Raw genomic sequence first — 19,937 nt, forward strand, 5'->3', positions numbered from 1 at the left:
TAAATCGTTAAAGTTATGCAAATATTCGGAAACTTATTATTAACTGTTTCTTTTATATTAGAGTATTTGCTGTTTAATTTATATTTGTTAAAAATGTAAACTGAGTAATTAAATTATGTTAATCGATGGGAAATTTGTAGCTGCAAATGACTCAAATCAACAATTTGTTACAATGGTAGCGATTTATTCTTGTGAACTTACAAGATGACAAACCGGTATTATAATTTCAACCTAATGTTCTTATTCCAAGAAAGCATTTATATTAGAGAGAATATAAATTAATGAAATATAAATTAATGAATAAGAGAAATATATCAATTCCAAATTTTGCTCAGGGATTTTGTTTTAACGCTAGGGAACAAAACTTTTTTATAATAAACAAATTTTTAATAATTTCTTAACTAGTCTAAAACAGATATTCCCAAACTTTTCTTTTATCGTAGATCCCTTTCCAAAATTTTCTGGTTTCTGTGAAACAGAATTGATTATTTTGAGTGATAGGAGTTTTTGATGCAACTGTTTTAGGATATATTCAAATATTGTGCTTAACACTACTTTTTCAAACATATTTATTGTTCGCTGATGAAGAATTGCTATTTTATTTTTGAAGGTTTATTTTTAAACATTTTGTAAACAAAGACGAGAAAACCATCATCAATTCAAAAAGTTTTAACAGTGGTAGATCCCGCAACAACATTTGTTGGGTGCACAAATTGGCCGGGTCGACCGGTGCAATACCACGACCACACAGAAGACAGGCGTGAAGTGGAAGCAATTCCGCGTTTCGTCTGATGAGTGTGGTACCGGAGGCCTAATTTTAGTCCTCTTTCCCTTCCCACCCTTTTCTTATTAGGAAAGGATGGGAAGGGGAAGTGGATTTGGCGGAGGAGGGGACGCATAGGAAAGAGAAATATCCTCTTTCTGTGCATCCTCTTCTCCGTTGATTAAAGGTAGGCAGCGCATCTGCATTTGCAGATGTCTATGGGCAACGGTCGCCTCGCTATTGCGGCGAAACCAGGTGGCCGTTTGCTCGTTTGCCACCTTATGAAAAAAAAAAAGTACACAAAACCAAAGCAATATTTAATCAGCATTAATCGATTGTCAATTATATCTTATTCAACCAAGATTGTGTTAATATTCACCATTGATTTAATCTGGATGTTTATAATAACTGATCACTAGTATGTAAAAAGAGGTTGAAACATGTCATGTAACAAATTGTTGCCAATTGAAGGGTCTTAGGTTGGACCGTTATTTGATTGGTCGTGACTTATCTACCACGATTAAGGGCAAGAGATAGTGCCCTATGCCCGCTTCACACAACAAATAACAATGTAAACATATTCATTTCTTAAAATCTATAGATATAGAAAAGATTTTATACAGTCTAAGATTTTTCAGGATAAGTAGATTTTTTTGTAGAAGTTTTAATGTTGTTAATTTTCATTAAATGTTATTATTATTATTATTATTTTGGTATAAAAGATAAGTAGTAGTTATCTTTCTTTACAGGACGTAAAAGAAAAACACAAACAATACATAAGAAAATTTACACTTTCATTGTTTTACTTACTACTTTTACTGCATTAGCTGGGCGTTTAATTTTTAAGAGCTTATTAAACAAAAGACAAAAATTGAAGAGCTTTAGACGGTATTAAACAACACTACTGCCGTAACGGAATTACCGTTCAATTTTAAAAAAGAAAAAAGTTTCAAATGTAACTGTTCATTAACGGTTAATCGTGATTTTAGTTATTTTATCAGTCAGTAACAGAAAAAAGGTGTATTTATAATTGTTAAACAACAATTACTTTGTTAAAGACATCTATCGTAAAGAGCTCTATATTTTTATAGGGTTCTATTTATTGATCAAATCAGTTAATTTTATGCCTAATTTATTGTAGCTACTATTCTAATCAACCATAAAAAAACTAAACAAATAGATAAATAATTATAATTAATAGCCTAAATCGAACCTCATCAAGTCTACCACCCTTCTGGCTATTGAAATTGTTTCAAAGTAACATAAGTGCAATAAGAAGTCAGCGATAAACATTATTTGTTGCAGTTATAAATTGTTAAATCAGCCAAAGGCGCCGCGTCGACGCCCTGGCTATTTACGTTCGCGGGAATTAGCAGTTATTGAGATTAACTCGCTCACATAGTTTACAAGTACCTACAAGATATAATATAATGTATTTCTAACTATTTGCCATTATTAACACGTTCAGATTAACATTGGGGTATCTTTATAAGGCTTAAAGGGTTTTAAAGGGTCATAAAGAAATGTTAAACATCTTGTAGACTGACTAAAATTAGCCCAGTAGTTTTTAAGTTTGATTTTGCTCGTGTCGGTTTCGTAACAATGGCTTTTCCGTAGGTGAGTTGTCAGCCCGCTGCACAATATTGCTGGAGGATCACACCCTACTTTGGTCGGAGGCTAATACCCACTTTGTGTCTCTGCGCCAGCGCAGTAAGTAAATAAGTTTTTGAGTTTCTAAGTTACAAACATATTGAAATATTAGTGTAATTAGTTAGATATTTATTTAAACACTACATATGAATGTTTTAGGTGAAAGTGTTACTGTGAATATAGACGCATTTCGTCTGTTTGTGTTGCCTAATGCGGTATGAAACATCTCCATTGTGAGATTTGGGTGTTGATGTTTATCATGGAGCCATAATTCTTTGTTTGATATGTCTTCGTCCACGCGTCGAGTGTGGCCCCGCTTTGATTGTTTGTATAACTTTTTTAATGCATTACATTTAGCCCCATGATAGATGATAGTAATACAAAAATAGTTGATGTATAAATAAACTTATTCTTCTTCACAGAACACATGATAAATATAGTTTTTCAAATTTTGAATTGCAAATGTTAAATACAAATGTCAAATAATAATAATGGGTTTGCGTTTGACCTCCCGAAAAGCCTATAGGAACACATATTGTTATCTCTTTTCTTTCAAAGGGAATGAGAGAGATGATAGGTGTTGTGGTATTTTTTTTGGCAGTGGAAACTGCCCCGAAATGAGTACTAGAAAACCTCACGTTAAGTTGAATGAAAAATATGTAAGAATTTCTTTGCCTATTTTAACCGACGCATTAAGTTAAGCATTTTATGTTGAGATACTATTAAATGTTGCAAAAAACTGCCTTAAATCTATGTCCACATTTATGTACATAGTCATAAAATATATTTTTTATACAACCGGTTCTCTACAACATTGTGATTCGTGTTACAAATTCAGTAAGTTACGGACCGTCTCAGTGAAAGGACGTGTCTTGTTTGGATTTTCCCGCGGCATTACTCGTTGAATTTGAACAACGGATAAACATTCTGGAATACAAAACAAATTGTTTCACGTGTCTTTTATGGAATATTATTGTGAAGAACGTGATCTAAATTGGAATTAAGTGATTACATTGACCTTGAAATAATTGTCGATATTTTTTGTGAATATATTATTTCAAGTTGACGGAATAAAAATCTAAATTTTGTGCGGAATGTAAGTAAAATAATAATAAAATAATGTGTAATTAACAAATTTTCACATTATATTAAGACGTAGTTTACTTATATATTATTTTAATTCATGCGGCATATCTTAAGTTTTTTTTGCTATTAAAAGGTGCTCTAAGCAAAATGTGTTAAGTTACGTATCCGACCTCTTCGGTAGACAAGGATTGTAACATGGTGGTCAAAAGCAGTGACCACTTAGAATATTGTACAATTACAATATAATGTACAAAGATAATTTTAGATAGAGTCAAGTCCTTTGCGATAAAATTTTCATAGTTGTTAAGAATTTATGTAAATTGAAAGGATTTAGTTGTAACAGTATAAAAATGATAAATTATTGGCAAAGAAGTTACCTATCGATTTTTATAAATAACTGTTTGAGAACATTTACGGTTTAATGTAATAAGTTACAATAAAAAGCAGATGCGGATGCAAGATTAGTCATAGAGTTCTGTACAGTACCGGTATCTGTTAGATCGTCACAGTGGGCTTTCATTGTCGAAAAATTTATATTTATAGACATTATTAACATAGAAATTATTAACTTAATTCTAAACATATCGTTCTATATCTATGTGGATGTCATTATTTTTTTACACTGCATTAACAACATTTTTATATTAAATAACCAAACATTTATCGCATCTATGAAAAAGCTGTCTATTTAATTTATCTTACCTTAAATTACGTCATTTGCATGACATGTCATCAAATCAACACGCGTAAAGTATTTGATCAAGTGTTCAAAGTGTTTGTTTTCAATGAAAATAATATAGATAAGAATTATAAGTTTTTGTATATGCGTTCGGCAAAAAGAAAGAAAGAAACATTTAAAGAAATAAAATATATTTATAAAATAACAAATTAAACTAAAATATAAGATCCTGTTTAACTTATTTAGTTTTTTATAAACAACAGATCAAAAACTACAAGATTCTTACGGGAGCCAGTTTTATGATAGTTTTTACATATTCAACACTATTCAATTGTAAAGAATACTAAGAGAGAAGACAGTAGCATGGATGGACCGTAGAATGCGCGTCTTTGGGGCGCTTATATTTTTAATAATCGTTTCTCCTGCACTCGCCTTCGTTGCCGGCGCTGATGGTGAGTTGAAACTTTACATAATTATATTTTCAATTCGTAAGCTTGGGCTTCCACTGCCCAACCGATGCAAGATATAAGCACGCTTTGATATACTTACGAGTAGAACAAGAATATTTAAATTCTCAAATAAAGAATCTATTTTTTTGCTCTACTATTTTAAGGCTTTTAGCACTATCCATGTCTTCTTCGTTTATATCTTTTGAAAGTGTAAGTGATTATTACCTTTGAAATAATTCAATGTACATATTCTATTGTAAAAGGTCCAGTATTGTTTCAAGAGGCTTTGGAGAATGGAGAGTCAACGCTTAGTTGTGACTCTAGCCCGGACACGGCGGAGGATGAAATCATGCTTCTTGTATGGTACAAAGATAATGAGTCAATTTACAGGTAAAAAACGTTATTATAAGTATCAAAATATAATCAACTAGATGTCACCCGCGACTCCGTCAGCGCGGAATTAACAAAACTTAACTCGTAGGCTATGTGTTCTTCCAGACTATTTTCTATATCCATGCCAAATTTCATCCAGATCCGTTCAGGCGTACTGGAGATAGGTTCAAACAAACATCCATCTATCCATCTAAATTTTCGTATTTATAATATTAGTAAGATCGTAAGATAACAATTCGAATGTTCAAAGATCTCTTTGAAGATGTAGATGTATCACTGGCTTTGTATAAGGTTTTAAAAGTACATAAAATTTGTTTTGATGTTTAATCCTTTTAAAGTAAGGCAAGGGTTTTTGCTTTTGTGATATAATGTTAGTCAATAAATTTGAGGGTTAATATATTCTATGTTTATTGAGTTCAATTTGTATTCAGATGTTTTATGTAAATGTGTTTTAGCATCATGTGACAGAAAACTTAATATCTCAGAGAGTTAGAATAAACAAGTTGATACAACACATGAGAACAAGTTAAATATTATCTTACAAATAATCTTTGATAGAGATAATAGTTTTGTTGATGACATAGTCAAAAATTATTTATTTTAATCTATACGTTTGGATAAAGTGAAAGAGATTTTATTTTCTGCATAGTTAAATTTAAGTTACAAAATTTTTTGTTGTAGTTACGACGCTCGCGTGGGAACAGAATGGTGTAACATTGGTTTCAATGCCAGCGGTCGAGTAATCGCTAATATGTCTTCAAATCCTACAACGTTAACCATTACAGCTTTGAGAGATGATGATCAAGCCTTATATCATTGTAGAGTGGAATTCCTTTTGTCACCAACAAGAAATACCGGCGTAAACTTAACTGTTATTGGTAACTATTTTCTTTTTGCCATGTTTACGTAGTAAAAACTAAAATTGTTACTTTAACGTAAACGTAAACTTGTTCGTTATGTTTATTTTACTAGTTCAGATGTTAGCAAATATTAAATAAAACATATTTGACTCAATACTGTCTTTAAAATCATTTTTGATATGTCTGAACAAAAAAAACATCTGATTGCGGATGTTTATGGGCAACGGTCGCTTCGGCTTATTCATGTGGCTTGCTCGTTTGCCATCTTATGATTAAAAAAAAGTCTGATTAAAATTAAAATTTCGAAAATCTAATATTTGATTAAATAAATAATATTTTTTGTTTCTTTCCAGTTCTACCAAGTGAGCCTTTCTTTCTGGATGAATTAGGAAACACTGTTACCAACAAAACTAGGCCTTATTACGAAGGAGATACGCTAGTTTTAACCTGCCTTGTTATTGGAGGTATCTTTTATATTAACTCTATACTAAACCTGTAAATTGATCCATCCGACGAAAACTATTACATATTTTATGCGACATCTTAAGATATATAACTTTTTACGTCGAATAAATAGACCCATTTACTAGGATTTTTTTTCAGGACGGCCGCCGCCAAAAATAACTTGGTATTCTGGAGAAATTTTAGTAGATGCAAGTTACAGTGTAAGTGATATACCAAATGTAAGACAAAACGAACTCTATCTGCCACTTACACGTGATAATGCAGATACTTTATCATGTAGAGCTACTAATACACATTTAGTGAAGCCGTTAAAAGCTAATCTACTGATAGAATTATACTGTAAGTATATAAAAAATTTGCTTCATCGTGTCGTATTCAAGTATCCTTCGTATCTATGAAAAAAAGAAAGAAAAAAACATTTATTACCACACATAAAACACATACAAGGCACAAATCTATATATATAAAAGAAAGTCGTGTTAGTTACACTATTTATAACTAAATAGTGTAACTAGAACTAAAACGTGTAACTAGAACGAACTAGAACGGCTGAATCGATTTGACAGAAAATTGGTGGGTAGGTAGCTTAGAACCAGGAAAAGGGCATAGGATAATTTTTACCCCGTTTTCTATTTTTTTTATTCCGCGCGGATGGAGTCGCGGGTAAAAGCTAGTTTGATATAAAAGTGTCGCAAAAGGTCAGCGAAGCAGGGATGGTTTGCAGATGTTGGTTGTCGTAACAGCTATTAGTATGTTTCGTGGTTGAAAAATCATGATAAATTGCGGTTGTAAAATATATTTAAATAAATTCAAGCAAAACATAGCTTTTAGTGGTTATGAAATAAGCTTTAATTTAGATATTTACCAGTAATAATAGTTAAGTCTTAATAGAATCTATTAATCTGATGCTTAGATATAAATTACTGTATCATTTATAATAAATCATAGTATAGTTGTCTCTATTTTGTGTAGTGTAGTGTAACGCAAGTGCGGAGACAGTGGAAACTAACCCTAATGTAAACTTGATTATATTTTTAGTGCCAGCCAACAATGTAACTGTTGAATGGATTCAAGGAACCACCAACGGTAACATTCGATCAGGAGATAAAGTCATAGTGCAGTGCATCGCATATGGTTCATACCCGATTCCTGATATAACTTGGTTTCTCAACCATAAAAGTCTATCGCATCACAGTAATCAGGTAGTTACTGGTTAGTTCTAACCTATAAGTTTTTTAATTTCAAGCTGTTTTGTTCCAATGTTATTTGTTTTTTTTTTGTTCTATATTATTCTATTTACTAAATACGCATCTTATGAGAACGAAAAATTATTTCCTGCTTACTCGAAACAAACGAAGATGTTTGTAATGTTGAAAAATTTGGTAATATTATAGAAGTTTATTGTAAAATAATAATATAAAATATTTTTTTAGACATGGAATGAAACTCTTCAAGCAGTAACATCTCGTATTGCTCTAACACCAACTAGAGTAGATAACAACGCTACTTTAACATGCGAAGCGAAAAACCCAGTAATGCCTGCTGGAAGAAATTCAAAATCAGCATCCGTTAGCTTAAATGTAACATGTGAGTACTTTGCTTTTCTTACCGTAAAATTCCACTGCAGTGCAGGGCGCGGTTGGGCGACCGTCTAGGGCGCTGGACAGAAAGTCGAAGAAGAATTACAGTCTCACATAACCCAGTAAACCCCTCAGACATGAAAAAACGAGGGCGCCGTAGAAATCTCTTCCAAGCCGTTATTAGAAATAAATTGTTATTGCTGCAATGACGCTAGTGTTATTACACATGCCTCTTTTTTTCAAATTGAATGAAAGCGATGGCAGTATGTGTTAACATTATAAAAATAATTAATATTTCAATAATTAAAATGTTATTTACAGTCGGACCAGTAGTGCATGTAACTAGATTTGAAGATGAAAAAAATGAAGTTATTGAACTTGACACATTAATATTGAAATGTAAGGTTGAAGCTAATCCTCCAGCTAGTAAACTATTTTGGTATTACAACGTAAGTAACTAACTACGAGCAATAAATCATCAAATTTTGGCATATTTTATTTGTAATTTAAAATATATTTATCAGGATATTGAAATAAAAGACGGCATTCGAGGAATTCGGGTTTCGTCAAATGCGTTGGTAATTGATGAAGTAAGCCGAAGTGATTCCGGCCGGTACTCCTGTGCAGCAAGAAATAACATCGGTGAAACAAAAGCGAGTCCCATAAATATAAGTGTTCTTTGTAAGTTTTATCTCTACTTGCCCCATATTCCGCTAATTCAAAGCAAAAGGATATCGTTAATTTTAAAACTTTCAATGTCGTTTACCAAAGCATTTTTGTAGATCCACCAGCTTGCACTAAATTGGGTATTGTTCTTAAGAAAGAAACTTTCATATGCAACGTGAAAGGCTTGCCAACTCCAGATACTTATTTCTGGCATATCAACCAAGTGGATTACGATGCTCAACATTTAACAACGGGATCAAATACATTATCACTTGAACAAGTCGCTGGGCCTTTTTCGGAGAGTCTAAACGTTAGCTGTGAAGCTGACAATGGTATAGCATCTCAGGACAAATCCTGTAATAGAGTCATCAGAATAGGTCACTTAAAACCACAACAACCACAACAATGTGATCTTGCGTTTGAATACAAGGAGTTTCAAATAAGATGTCTACCAGGTAAAGAAATTCATACTTTTTTTTTTATTTCATAAGGTGGCAAACGAGCAAACGGCCACCGATTCGCCGCAATAGCGAGGCAACCGTAGCCCATAGACATCCGCAAATGCAGATGCGTTGCCTACCTTTAATCAACGGAGAAGGGGACGCACAGAAAGAGGATATTTCTCTTTCCTATGCGTCCCCTCTTCCGCCAAATCCACTTCCCCTTCCCATCTTTTCCTAATAAGAAAAGGGTGGGAAGGGAAAGAGGACTAAAATTAGGCCTCCGGTACCACACTCATCAGACGAAACACGGAATTGCTTCCACTTCACGCCTGTCTTCTGTGTGGTCGTGGTATTGCACCGGTCGACCCGGCCTATTCGTGCACCCAACAAATATTGTTGTTGTGGGATCTACCACTGTAAGTTTCATACATAAAGAACTACACTGTATTAATTAAGAGAAAAACGAAATAAAAGATTACTGCAATTAAACACCAAGAAGTACTACTGTAAATATTCTAAATGTTTTAACTCCTTGCAGTTGAAAACGCTACGTATTATGAATTATCTTTATGGAGGTTGTCGACGACTAATACTTCATTAGTATTAGATCAGAAACGATCTCTGGAAGTTGGCAACAGTTTAGCTCTGATGCAAAACGAAGAGCCTTGGCTAGTTAGAGGGGAGCTGGGATTACTGAAGGCTGGCGACGAGGCTGGTGCAGCGGCTTGCAATAGATATGGGTGCTCTGCAGCGCTACTACTGAGGCCCACGGAAGGTCTACTGAGTGCTGCTATGCCGCCTTGGTGGAAGTGTATGTATACAAAATCAATCCCAAAATCTAAAAAGTTTATATAAAAATCACGTAGAAGATCATTTAGCGACAATTCTTTAACTCAAAATCTCATTACTATCATCTAAAAATACTTAAGGAATTTAGAAAACTTGTAAATCGTTTCTGAGTGTTCTTGCGAGTCTCAGTTGAGAGATAAGAAAAACGTATTTAATTCTACACTTTCTGGTTACTTAATTATCTTAAGTGACAGCCATAAATGGAAAACTTGATTTAATTTTTTAATTTTTTCTTATTATTTTAATATTTTTTCTTGACATCTCGCATCCCTTACGACCTACCCTACGACCACATCTTAGACCATGAGGTCAGTAGATTAAAGAGTAATAAAAATGACAAGAATATATATTTGTAAATGTCGTTTCAGTTTTTACGGAGAGAGACGTAGGCATATCTATTGGCGTTTTGTTGTTGGTGGTAATGTTTGTCTGTTCGACGGTCTTGGCCGTGCGATTAGCAAAGAGGTCCCGGACGAAGCCGGTGCCTGTCATACAAGTGCTGCAACTTGATGACGTTACTCGAGATTATCTTAGTCGAACGAGCGGTAAGTGATGTCACAGAAGACTGTACGACCAATTCAGTTCGTTTTATCAATCTAACATCCAACTTTTTATCCTACATAATGATATTCTAATACAGTAGGATATACTTCTACCCTTCTTTTCCAACAAAATTATCTTTAATGTAAAGCAATGCCACTTTGAAGTATCCTTATAGATCAAATATCTACATCTGTTGGTGTGTCTGGTGTTTAAAGGACATTGTAAATAAAATCCATGTCTATAGATATCCACGGACTTCCGTCGTGCAGCCTACGATCGAATAGCAGTGACTATTCCGATGATGATGACAGTCCTTCCTTGGCGGATTGTCGTTGTCCTCACATACCACAAGACTGGATACCCCCGCCTGACGTCACATTAACTTTGCAAAGAGAAAGTTCCGTGTAGAAGAACTACGAATATAATTGACCTTGAAAATACACTGCAATGACACTTGTAATATGATTGCTGTCTCTATTTTTTTAAAGGGAATGATAGAGATGGTAATATATTGAGCTTATAATAATATCACAATGGTGCCAAGTTGACGAAATATTGTCGAATCTTGTACAATCATCATCAAGTGATAAATACGACTATTAATAAGACTTTAATTTATTACACCCAAGTAATATGTAAGTTTACTATTTTTAAGATAACTTATTGTTAATGGACATTTTAAAGTAAACAAGTGGAAATGCAACTTCACCATTTGGTAAAAGAAAGCTTTTTTTAAAGTCCGAAATGCAATTTGTCCTTAGTTAATTTATAAATTAACATGCAGTTTATTGATGGCTATCAATTTAAAATTATTTTGTTATTAAAAGAACAAAACAGCTGATAAATTTATTGTAATGTGTAAATTTCATTTTATGTTTTAAAGTTCCGTAGTCCTTTGTTAAAAACAATTTTAAGGTCTGCCTGTCTTGATTAATGACAACCTTGGTCTAAAGCAGTGATTGTCAAACTTATTTATTTCACCGCCCCCCTTTGAAAATCAATTATATTTCAGAGCCCCCTAATTGTTATTCAGCGCTAAAACTTAAAAACCACAATTTCATTACTTAAATTAATTTCAATGCCTCCCCACTTTTTGGGCCCCTTATCGCCCCCTCTTAGGTTTCAAACGCCCCCAAGGGGGCGTATCGCCCACTTTGGGAAACACTGGTCTAAATATATACATTTTAACTTTATTTTTACATAAATCCCACCAATAAAAATGCTTTATGCATAATAGCAACAATATTACCACTATTATTATATATGTCTGCTATAGAATGTTTCGTAATAAAATACATAAATATGTACGTAAATACCCATTAATTTATTCAGTATTATAGTTAAATTTAATAAAGAACGGTTAAGATATATAAAAAGCATTTATACAACGGAATCTGATGAAATATATGTCTTGTATAATTTTATAAAACAATAAATGTAGTACTTATTTATATTGGAATTGTTTTAATTCAAACACCTATAGTCATGAACATCCGAAAAGGGACATAAGCCATCTACAGCATTTGAGGGAAATACATAAATAGAGGACTATATAAATATTCTATAAAAATAGATATGTGATTTTAAAATGTTTGAGTTTATAATATTTCAGCAATAAATTTGACATTTATCATTTTATTTATTTATTATACACAAATTAAATTAAAATATTCACAGAACAGGTATTATATTTTACCAAGGTCAATGTCTTTTAATTTGGCGGAGTAAGAAAACACATTGTCGTCCATCTTATTGTCTAAAAAAACTGAGACAGAATATATATTTTTAAAGCGTTATTCCTTAGATAACAAGCGACGTATTAATCGTAAATTTGGCCTGATAATTATTACTGATTTTTTTATTCAAACTTCGTACTTTAAGAAATCATACTATTTTGTAAATTAAAGGTACATTTTATTTTTATAAGACTTGATGACTTTACACTTCAGACAGAACTTACAGACAGACAGACAAAATAAAAAAAATGATTTCCCATTATCTGCAACACAAATATGTGATGTGCACGAAATACTATTTTTTATATCACATACAGACACTTTTATTTTTAATATGTATATATTGTAAAATATAATTTATTAAAATTTCGTAACCAGTTCAACATTGTAATAGCAACGGTGTTTAGCTAGACATCCATAATGCATGAACTAGAAGTAGTTACAAGAATGTCTACTGATATTATACGCATTCCAGCCGTACGCATGTTTGCGAACTATTTGCGAAATATAGACAACTAGCTGTCGCCCACGACTACGTCCGCGAAGAATTAAAAAAAAGTAATAAGAAGTCTATGTGTTCTTTCAGACTATGTTCTACATCTGTGCCAAATTTCATTAAGATCCGTTGAACCATTTCGGAGATACCTTCAAACAAACATCCATCCATCTAAACATTCGCATTTATAATATTAGGAAGATATATAAAGAAATTTCACAACTAAAATTTATAAGAAGTATGAAACATTTAATTGCTGGGAAATATTATTACAGAAATATAAGGAAAGAAAAAAGATTTAATGTTTGTTCAAGATGACCACAATTTGATGAACCAATTCTAAAAGCTTTTGTAAAGACAAATAACTTGAAAGACTCATAGCCGTATTAATTTATAACTCGCACTTGAAAGGGTGGTATTTAGATATTAGCCAACTATAAATCTACAATAAAGAATATATTTTTATATAAAATGCATTCTCTACGTTATTCTTATACTCGTTTTATTCTTCCACATCCACAAACAACTTGTAAACTCTTAATGTAGTTTCTCGGAATGTGTTTGTTTATTTTGGTATAGTAGCTTTGTGCTCTTAGAAGTCACGAAGAATTTCCATTTTAAAAAACGAATGAGTTACACGTAAGTGAACACAGTAAGTTCTGTTGACCTAATAGTGTCGGACTTTACAATCTACACGGTTCTTTGATGTTGTCGTATTTCAATTAGAACTAAACGAAGTTCGAAAGATAGAAAGAAAAGATATTAGAAGAGTTCGAAACGAATGTCTCTATCAGAGGATTTTATAGTGAAGGGAAACATCGTAATGCCACCGGCACATTTGTAAATAAATTTAAAGATCTATGTAATTTACCAAAGAAGTGACGTGATTGACTTAAGCCTAGTCAGTCATCTTTAAGTTAAGGTAGGTTTAAGGCTCCCTCCCCACCCGGTGAAGACGTATGTGAGGATGACGACCAATAAAAAATATCACAAATAGTAGTAAATAGTAGTGTTTAAGAGCAATTCAGTTCCGATAGATGGCGCCACTAATGATAATGCATAGAACTGGCACATATTGGCGCCGCGATTTATTTATGAAAATATGTAGCAAATAGAGTTGTCTTTTGTTTATTTTCCTTCTTGTGTGTGTGTTTTTTCTTCACGTTGTAACGAGTTTGTTTTGTATAAAGTTTTATTTTACGTTTCGTAGTGTATTGTTATATATTATTATAAAGTTGTGTATCAAAATAAACAGTCTCTTTTATCAAAGTAAAGTGTCGTGTTTCATTGAACAAACATTTTGGTGCCGAAACCCGGGAAAATACGAATTGAACTAAAGTGAAAATATTAATTTTGTGATTGTGTTGCGTGAACGTTGAACATTAAAAATGTCTGAAATATTAAAAGTGTGTCTACGGCGACAAGAGGAGTTATTTGAGCGGGTTAGTAAAGCGCAGATTAATTATAAAAAGACATCTAAAGATCGGCTTACAGTGACATATATTGAAACAAAAAAAGAGGCGTTAGATAAATTGTGGGAGTCATTCTTAAGTAATCATAACGAGATTGTTGCCTCTGTAGAGAAGTCTGATAAATCGAAACTTAGTTATTTTGCCGAAGATATGTATTCAGAGTTTGAGAATATTTACGAAACTTATACAGTAAAATTAAAAGATGATCTGCAGATATACCAGCCGACTTCATTTGTGAGAGCGTCTAATAATCAACCTAGTACTGTTGCGACCTCTAGCTATGTGAAATTACCGACAATTCATTTGCCAAGATTTTCTTCCGGATACGAAAATTGGCAAACTTTCTATGATATGTTTGTGTCGTTAATTCATAACAATTCTACACTAACCGCTGCTCAAAAACTGCATTATTTGAAGAGTTGTTTAACTGGCGAAGCGGAAATTCTGCTTAAAAATCTATCTACAACAGATGTGAATTATAATGAGGCGTGGAGCCAGTTGGTTCGACGATACAACAATAAACGCTTCAATACCAATGAAGTTATGAAACGTTTGTTTTCCCAAAAGAATTTAACGAGTGAGTCGCCCGCTGCTTTAAAACAACTTTTAGATACGACATCTTCCTGTTTAAAATCATTAGAAAATTTGGAGATAAATACAAGTGCATGGGACGCTATTATAATTTACTTGGTAGTAACAAGAGTAGATGCAGAGACAAGAAAGTTATGGGAGTTAGAAGTGAGCCGAGTACATTCAGACAGTGAAGCAGATACTTTACCTACCTGGGAGGAGCTGAAGAGATTTATCGAGACTAGATTTAGAACGTTAGAGATGTTGGAGTCATCAAATCATTATAACAGCAGACCAGCTAAAACAACACAACATAACAACACTACGAGACAAATTACAAAACAGAGATCATTTCATTCATCAGTGGAAGAGGAGAAGAGAGATTACATCTGTGTCATGTGTTCCGGACGACACTTATTGTATCAGTGTAAGCAATTTGCAGCACAAACCCCAGAGAAGAGAACTGAGTATGTGCAATCAAATCATTTGTGCTTCAATTGCTTATCACCTAATCACAGCGTGAAGAATTGCTACTCAACTACGAGCTGTCGTCGATGTGCCCGACGACATCATACATTACTGCATTATGAGAGAACATCTAACCGAGAAGAGAGATCAACTACAGAGGAATCTTCAAGTAATACACACGATAACACTTCGACTGAAGTTAAAGAGAGGAGTAAACAACCTGAGAGGAAAGTTGTAGCCCATTTTACTAATGAGAGTCACCTGAGCAGAGTGTTACTGGCTACAGCTATGGTCAAAATCAAATCAACTACAGGTCATTCACAAATAGTTAGAGCTTTGATTGACCAAGGATCTGAAGCGTCATTTATAACTGAAGCCACAGCACAATTCCTGAAGTTAAAGCGAGATTCAGTGAACGGTGTTATATCAGGAGTCGGAGAAGGTCAAACACAAGCGAAGAGTATGGCTTCTTTTGAGATCGTATCCTTACGTAACCCAGAGTTTTCTATTCAAGTCAATGCGTTCGTGTTGAAGAGGTTGACTTCATTTACACCGTCCCGAGACTCATCTATACATGATTGGAAAGAGATCACAAACTTACCTTTGGCTGACCCTACCTACAGTACACCTGGACGAATAGACATTATTCTGGGTGCTGAAATCTACGGAGAAATTCTACTGGATGGTTTTCTGAAACATTCTGAGTCATCTGGACCAGTTGCACAAAACACGCAATTGGGCTGGATATTATCTGGAAAAATAAAAAATGAGTTAGTGCAAGAAAATCGCAATATTATCAGCATGCATATACAACCAAAGGAAGATGAGTTTTTAAAACAATTCTGGGAGATAGAAAGAGAACCTGAAAGTATCATAAAGAGAAAGACTAAAGAGGAATTAAGATGTGAAGAAATTTACGAAGAAACAACATATAGAAACAGTGAAGGACGTTACGTCGTCAGATTACCTTTTAAAAGTCCTAATCCAGAATGTCTAAATGGTCAATCAAAAGAGATAGCGCTACGAAGGTTCAAATCATTAGAGAAGAAATTACTTAAAAATACAAAGCTACAAGAAGAGTACAAAAACGTGATGGAGGATTATTTGCAGCAAAAACACATGAGAAAAATAACTGATGAGAGAGAGTTACGTGATAATCACGTCGTTTATCTACCACACCATGCAGTGATTAGAGATGATAAACAGACTACCCGAGTAAGAGTGGTGTTCGACGCTTCGAGCAAAGGAATGAACAATGTGTCATTAAATGACAATCTTCTCGTCGGACCCAAATTACAAAGTGATCTACGTCATATTATAATAAGATGGAGATGCCATAGAATTTGTATAGTTGCAGACTTAGTTAAAATGTACCGTCAAGTGGTTGTCAACGAGCAAGATACAGATTTCCAAAGAATACTATGGAGATCAAGTCCACACGAACCTATTCAACATTACAAACTACTGAGACTTACCTTTGGAACATCTTGTGCGCCATACTTAGCTGTGAAATCTTTGCAACAACTAGCAAAAGATGAGCAAACAAAATATCCACTTGCGGCATTAATCACACTGCAAGACTATTATATGGACGATTTACTTACCGGATGTGAAACAACAGAGCAAGCTATGGAGATATATGAGCAAATGACTAATTTAATGAGAGCAGGTGGTTTTGAACTTCAAAAATGGTGCAGCAACAGCGAAGACTTACTGGAACACATCTGTAAAGATAATCAAAGAGACAATCAGTTAATACAATTTAAATCTAATGATAGCATAAAAGTATTAGGTCTTACCTGGAACAAAACAAACGATAATTTTCAGTATCATTTTCAACTACCTAAAAGTACTGAGAATGGAGAAGACGTAACTAAAAGAAAAGTACTGTCTGAGATAGCACGTCTTTATGATCCTATGGGCTGGATAGCATCCATCGTCGTTAGAGCGAAGATTTTTATACAGAAACTGTGGATAGCAAAATTATCATGGGATGAGAGACTCACCCCACAATTATTACACGAGTGGCAACAATTCAAAGAGGACCTACCAAAATTAGAGAAGATCGTCATTCCGAGATGGTTTCACGTCAGTATCGGAGATAATGTAGAACTACATACATTCGCTGATGCATCTCAGTCAGCTTATGCAGCAGCGGTGTATTTAAAATCGACCAGCAAAGATGGTAGCATCGCCGTCAACCTTGTCACCGCTAAAACGAAGGTAGCGCCAGTGGAGAAGAAGATATCAATTCCACGCCTGGAACTGTGTGCAGCGCTACTAGCTGCAAAATTAGTATACGAAGTGTCCCAAGTCATGAACATTCCTAAGAGTAAAATATACGCGTGGTCTGATAGCACGATAGTTTTGGCATGGATAGCAGGAGAGCCGAGTCGATGGACGACTTTCGTGAGCAATAGAACATCTGAGATCCTTACCATGCTGGAACCAGAGCAGTGGAGACACGTAGCTACAGATCAAAATCCAGCTGATAGCGCGTCTAGAGGACTGAAAGTAACAGAGTTAATAGGTAACAAATTGTGGTGGCATGGTCCAAATTGGCTACATCAAGAAACTTATGAACAGAACACAAGCAATAATTTTGAGACTACAGAAGAAGCAAAACCAATTAAAGCACTAACTACTACTACTACTACTAAAGATCAGGAAGAATTTATTTGGACGAGATTTTCAACATTACCTAAAATGCTAAAGGTGTTGTCTTATTGCAAAAAGTTTTTATATTTGAGACTACCAAAGGAACAACGAAATATTTCATTCAAAATTGTGAGTCGAGAGGAAACAGAGGCTATATTAAAATATTGTATAAAAGAGACACAGAAGATGTATTTCGAAGATGACATTAATCGTTTAAGAGCGGGGCAAAGTGTATCACAGAAGAGTCAACTACTTACCTTTCATCCAGTTATCGATGAAACTGGACTTTTGAGAGTAGGAGGCAGAATACAAGAGGCTCAAGTTGATTATACAAGACGTCATCCAGTTATTTTACCCAGTGGAAGTCACATCACCAAATTAATAATTGAAGACGCACATATAAAAACACTTCATGGAGGACCACAACTGATGTTAAACTATTTAAGATCGAAGTACTGGATACTTAAAGCAAGAAATTTAGTGAAGAAGTGCTATAGAAATTGTGTTACATGCTTAAGATATTCACGAAAAAATAACAATCCGTTTATGGGACAGCTTCCGGAGGCGAGACTTAAACCAACGAGGCCGTTCAAAATTGCTGGCGTCGATTTCACAGGATTTATTAACATTAGATTTTCACCAGGACGAGGAGCCAAATGCTATAAAGGATACATTTGTCTATTCATATGCTTCGTAACCAAAGCGATTCACCTCGAAGCTGTGTCAGATCTGACTTCTTCGGGATTCATTGCAGCATTTCAGAGATTTGTGTCTAGAAGAGGATATTGTGAAACGTTATATTCAGACAACGGAACAAATTTTATCGGCGCAGATAGAGAACTAGGAGAAATGTTTAACAGAGCAAAATCTAAATTACCTGACGAACTTCAGCATCTTCTAGCAAACGAGGGAACGGCATGGAAGTACAGCCCACCGCATGGACCGAACATCGGAGGACTATGGGAAGCTGGTGTTCGCTCAACAAAAATGCACCTGAAAAGAATAATCGGAGATTCTACACTTACCTTTGAAGAGCTTACGACGGTCTTGACGCAAATAGAGGCCTGTCTTAATTCACGACCATTGTCTTACCTGAGTGATAATCCAAATGATCCCATGCCATTAACACCTGGTCATTTCTTAATAGGGGAACCATTGCGAATTATACCAGACGAGAGTTATGAAGATTGCAACATTTCAAATTTGAGACGTTGGAAGTACTGCCAAAAATTGATGAATGATTTCTGGAGAAAATGGTCCAGTGAATATTTAGTTACCTTAAATCAGAGACACAAATGGACCACAAAGAAGAAGGAGCCTGAAATCGATGACATTGTTTTAATAAGAGACAACAACATACCCCCAGCTAAATGGTGGTTGGGCAGAATCATTGAGAAGCATACTGGAAAAGATAACGTTACGCGAGTCGTATCTATTAAAACTAAAAATGGAATTTGTAAGAGACCATGTAATAAGCTATGTTTTTTGCCAAAAGACACAGAGTAGAGTCAATTGTTAATTTCATTGTGTGTTTATTTATTTTCTTTAATTTTTTTCTTATATCGAGTCGAGTTTTATTTTATCATTCATATATCTTATTGTATAGAGTCTAGTGTTATTTTATCATTTATATTTCTTGTTATATAGAGACTAGTGTTGTGATTAATATTCTTTTCATATTTTTGTTACTTAAGCATAGATTGCCATGGTGGGCGGTGATTATTTTGTTTTGTGTATTAGAGATTTTGAGTTTAAATAGAGATGTAAAGGACTGTTCGTCCTTTGGTGGGCGGGATGTTTAAGAGCAATTCAGTTCCGATAGATGGCGCCACTAATGATAATGCATAGAACTGGCACATATTGGCGCCGCGATTTATTTATGAAAATATGTAGCAAATAGAGTTGTCTTTTGTTTATTTTCCTTCTTGTGTGTGTGTTTTTTCTTCACGTTGTAACGAGTTTGTTTTGTATAAAGTTTTATTTTACGTTTCGTAGTGTATTGTTATATATTATTATAAAGTTGTGTATCAAAATAAACAGTCTCTTTTATCAAAGTAAAGTGTCGTGTTTCATTGAACAAACAGTAGTATATATACAAATATTTTTTTCTA

General features: G+C 34.0%; 3 protein-coding genes across 3 annotated transcripts; all 3 read left to right on the forward strand.

Moving 5' to 3' along the window:
• Positions 1 to 3,265: 3,265 nt before the first annotated feature.
• LOC106721504 (hemicentin-1) lies at positions 3,266 to 11,145 on the forward strand. Its single transcript, XM_014516448.2, has 14 exons — positions 3,266 to 3,509; positions 4,442 to 4,630; positions 4,891 to 5,017; positions 5,702 to 5,898; positions 6,234 to 6,344; positions 6,484 to 6,684; positions 7,384 to 7,547; positions 7,779 to 7,932; positions 8,247 to 8,374; positions 8,450 to 8,606; positions 8,708 to 9,046; positions 9,573 to 9,845; positions 10,252 to 10,428; positions 10,671 to 11,145. The coding sequence occupies exons 2-14, from the start codon at positions 4,546 to 4,548 to the stop codon at positions 10,832 to 10,834; spliced, it is 2,277 nt and encodes a 758-aa protein (XP_014371934.2). The 5' UTR covers positions 3,266 to 3,509; positions 4,442 to 4,545; the 3' UTR covers positions 10,835 to 11,145.
• A 2,901-nt stretch (positions 11,146 to 14,046) lies between these two features.
• Positions 14,047 to 16,508, forward strand: LOC123721905. The gene is made up of 2 exons (XM_045682007.1): positions 14,047 to 16,383; positions 16,494 to 16,508. The coding sequence occupies exons 1-2, from the start codon at positions 14,047 to 14,049 to the stop codon at positions 16,506 to 16,508; spliced, it is 2,352 nt and encodes a 783-aa protein (XP_045537963.1).
• LOC123721873 lies at positions 16,499 to 18,899 on the forward strand. Its single transcript, XM_045681861.1, has 2 exons — positions 16,499 to 18,081; positions 18,587 to 18,899. Exons 1-2 carry the CDS (start codon positions 16,537 to 16,539, stop codon positions 18,668 to 18,670), a joined length of 1,629 nt encoding a protein of 542 aa, XP_045537817.1. The 5' UTR covers positions 16,499 to 16,536; the 3' UTR covers positions 18,671 to 18,899.
• Positions 18,900 to 19,937: the final 1,038 nt, after the last annotated feature.

Source organism: Papilio machaon, chromosome 17 (assembly GCF_912999745.1).
Source record: "Papilio machaon chromosome 17, ilPapMach1.1, whole genome shotgun sequence".
In the NCBI taxonomy this organism is placed as follows: domain Eukaryota; kingdom Metazoa; phylum Arthropoda; class Insecta; order Lepidoptera; family Papilionidae; genus Papilio; species Papilio machaon.

Coding starts and splice junctions, on each gene's coding strand:
- LOC106721504 (XM_014516448.2), top strand. CDS start 4,546: ATGGACCGTAGAATGCGCGTCTTTGGGGCGCTTATATTTTTAATAATC. Junction 5,899..6,233: donor CGTAAACTTAACTGTTATTG/GTAACTATTTTC, acceptor GTTTCTTTCCAG/TTCTACCAAGTGAGCCTTTC. Junction 9,846..10,251: donor TATGCCGCCTTGGTGGAAGT/GTATGTATACAA, acceptor ATGTCGTTTCAG/TTTTTACGGAGAGAGACGTA.
- LOC123721905 (XM_045682007.1), top strand. CDS start 14,047: ATGTCTGAAATATTAAAAGTGTGTCTACGGCGACAAGAGGAGTTATTT.
- LOC123721873 (XM_045681861.1), top strand. CDS start 16,537: ATGTACCGTCAAGTGGTTGTCAACGAGCAAGATACAGATTTCCAAAGA. Junction 18,082..18,586: donor CACAGAAGAGTCAACTACTT/ACCTTTCATCCA, acceptor TTGCAGCATTTC/AGAGATTTGTGTCTAGAAGA.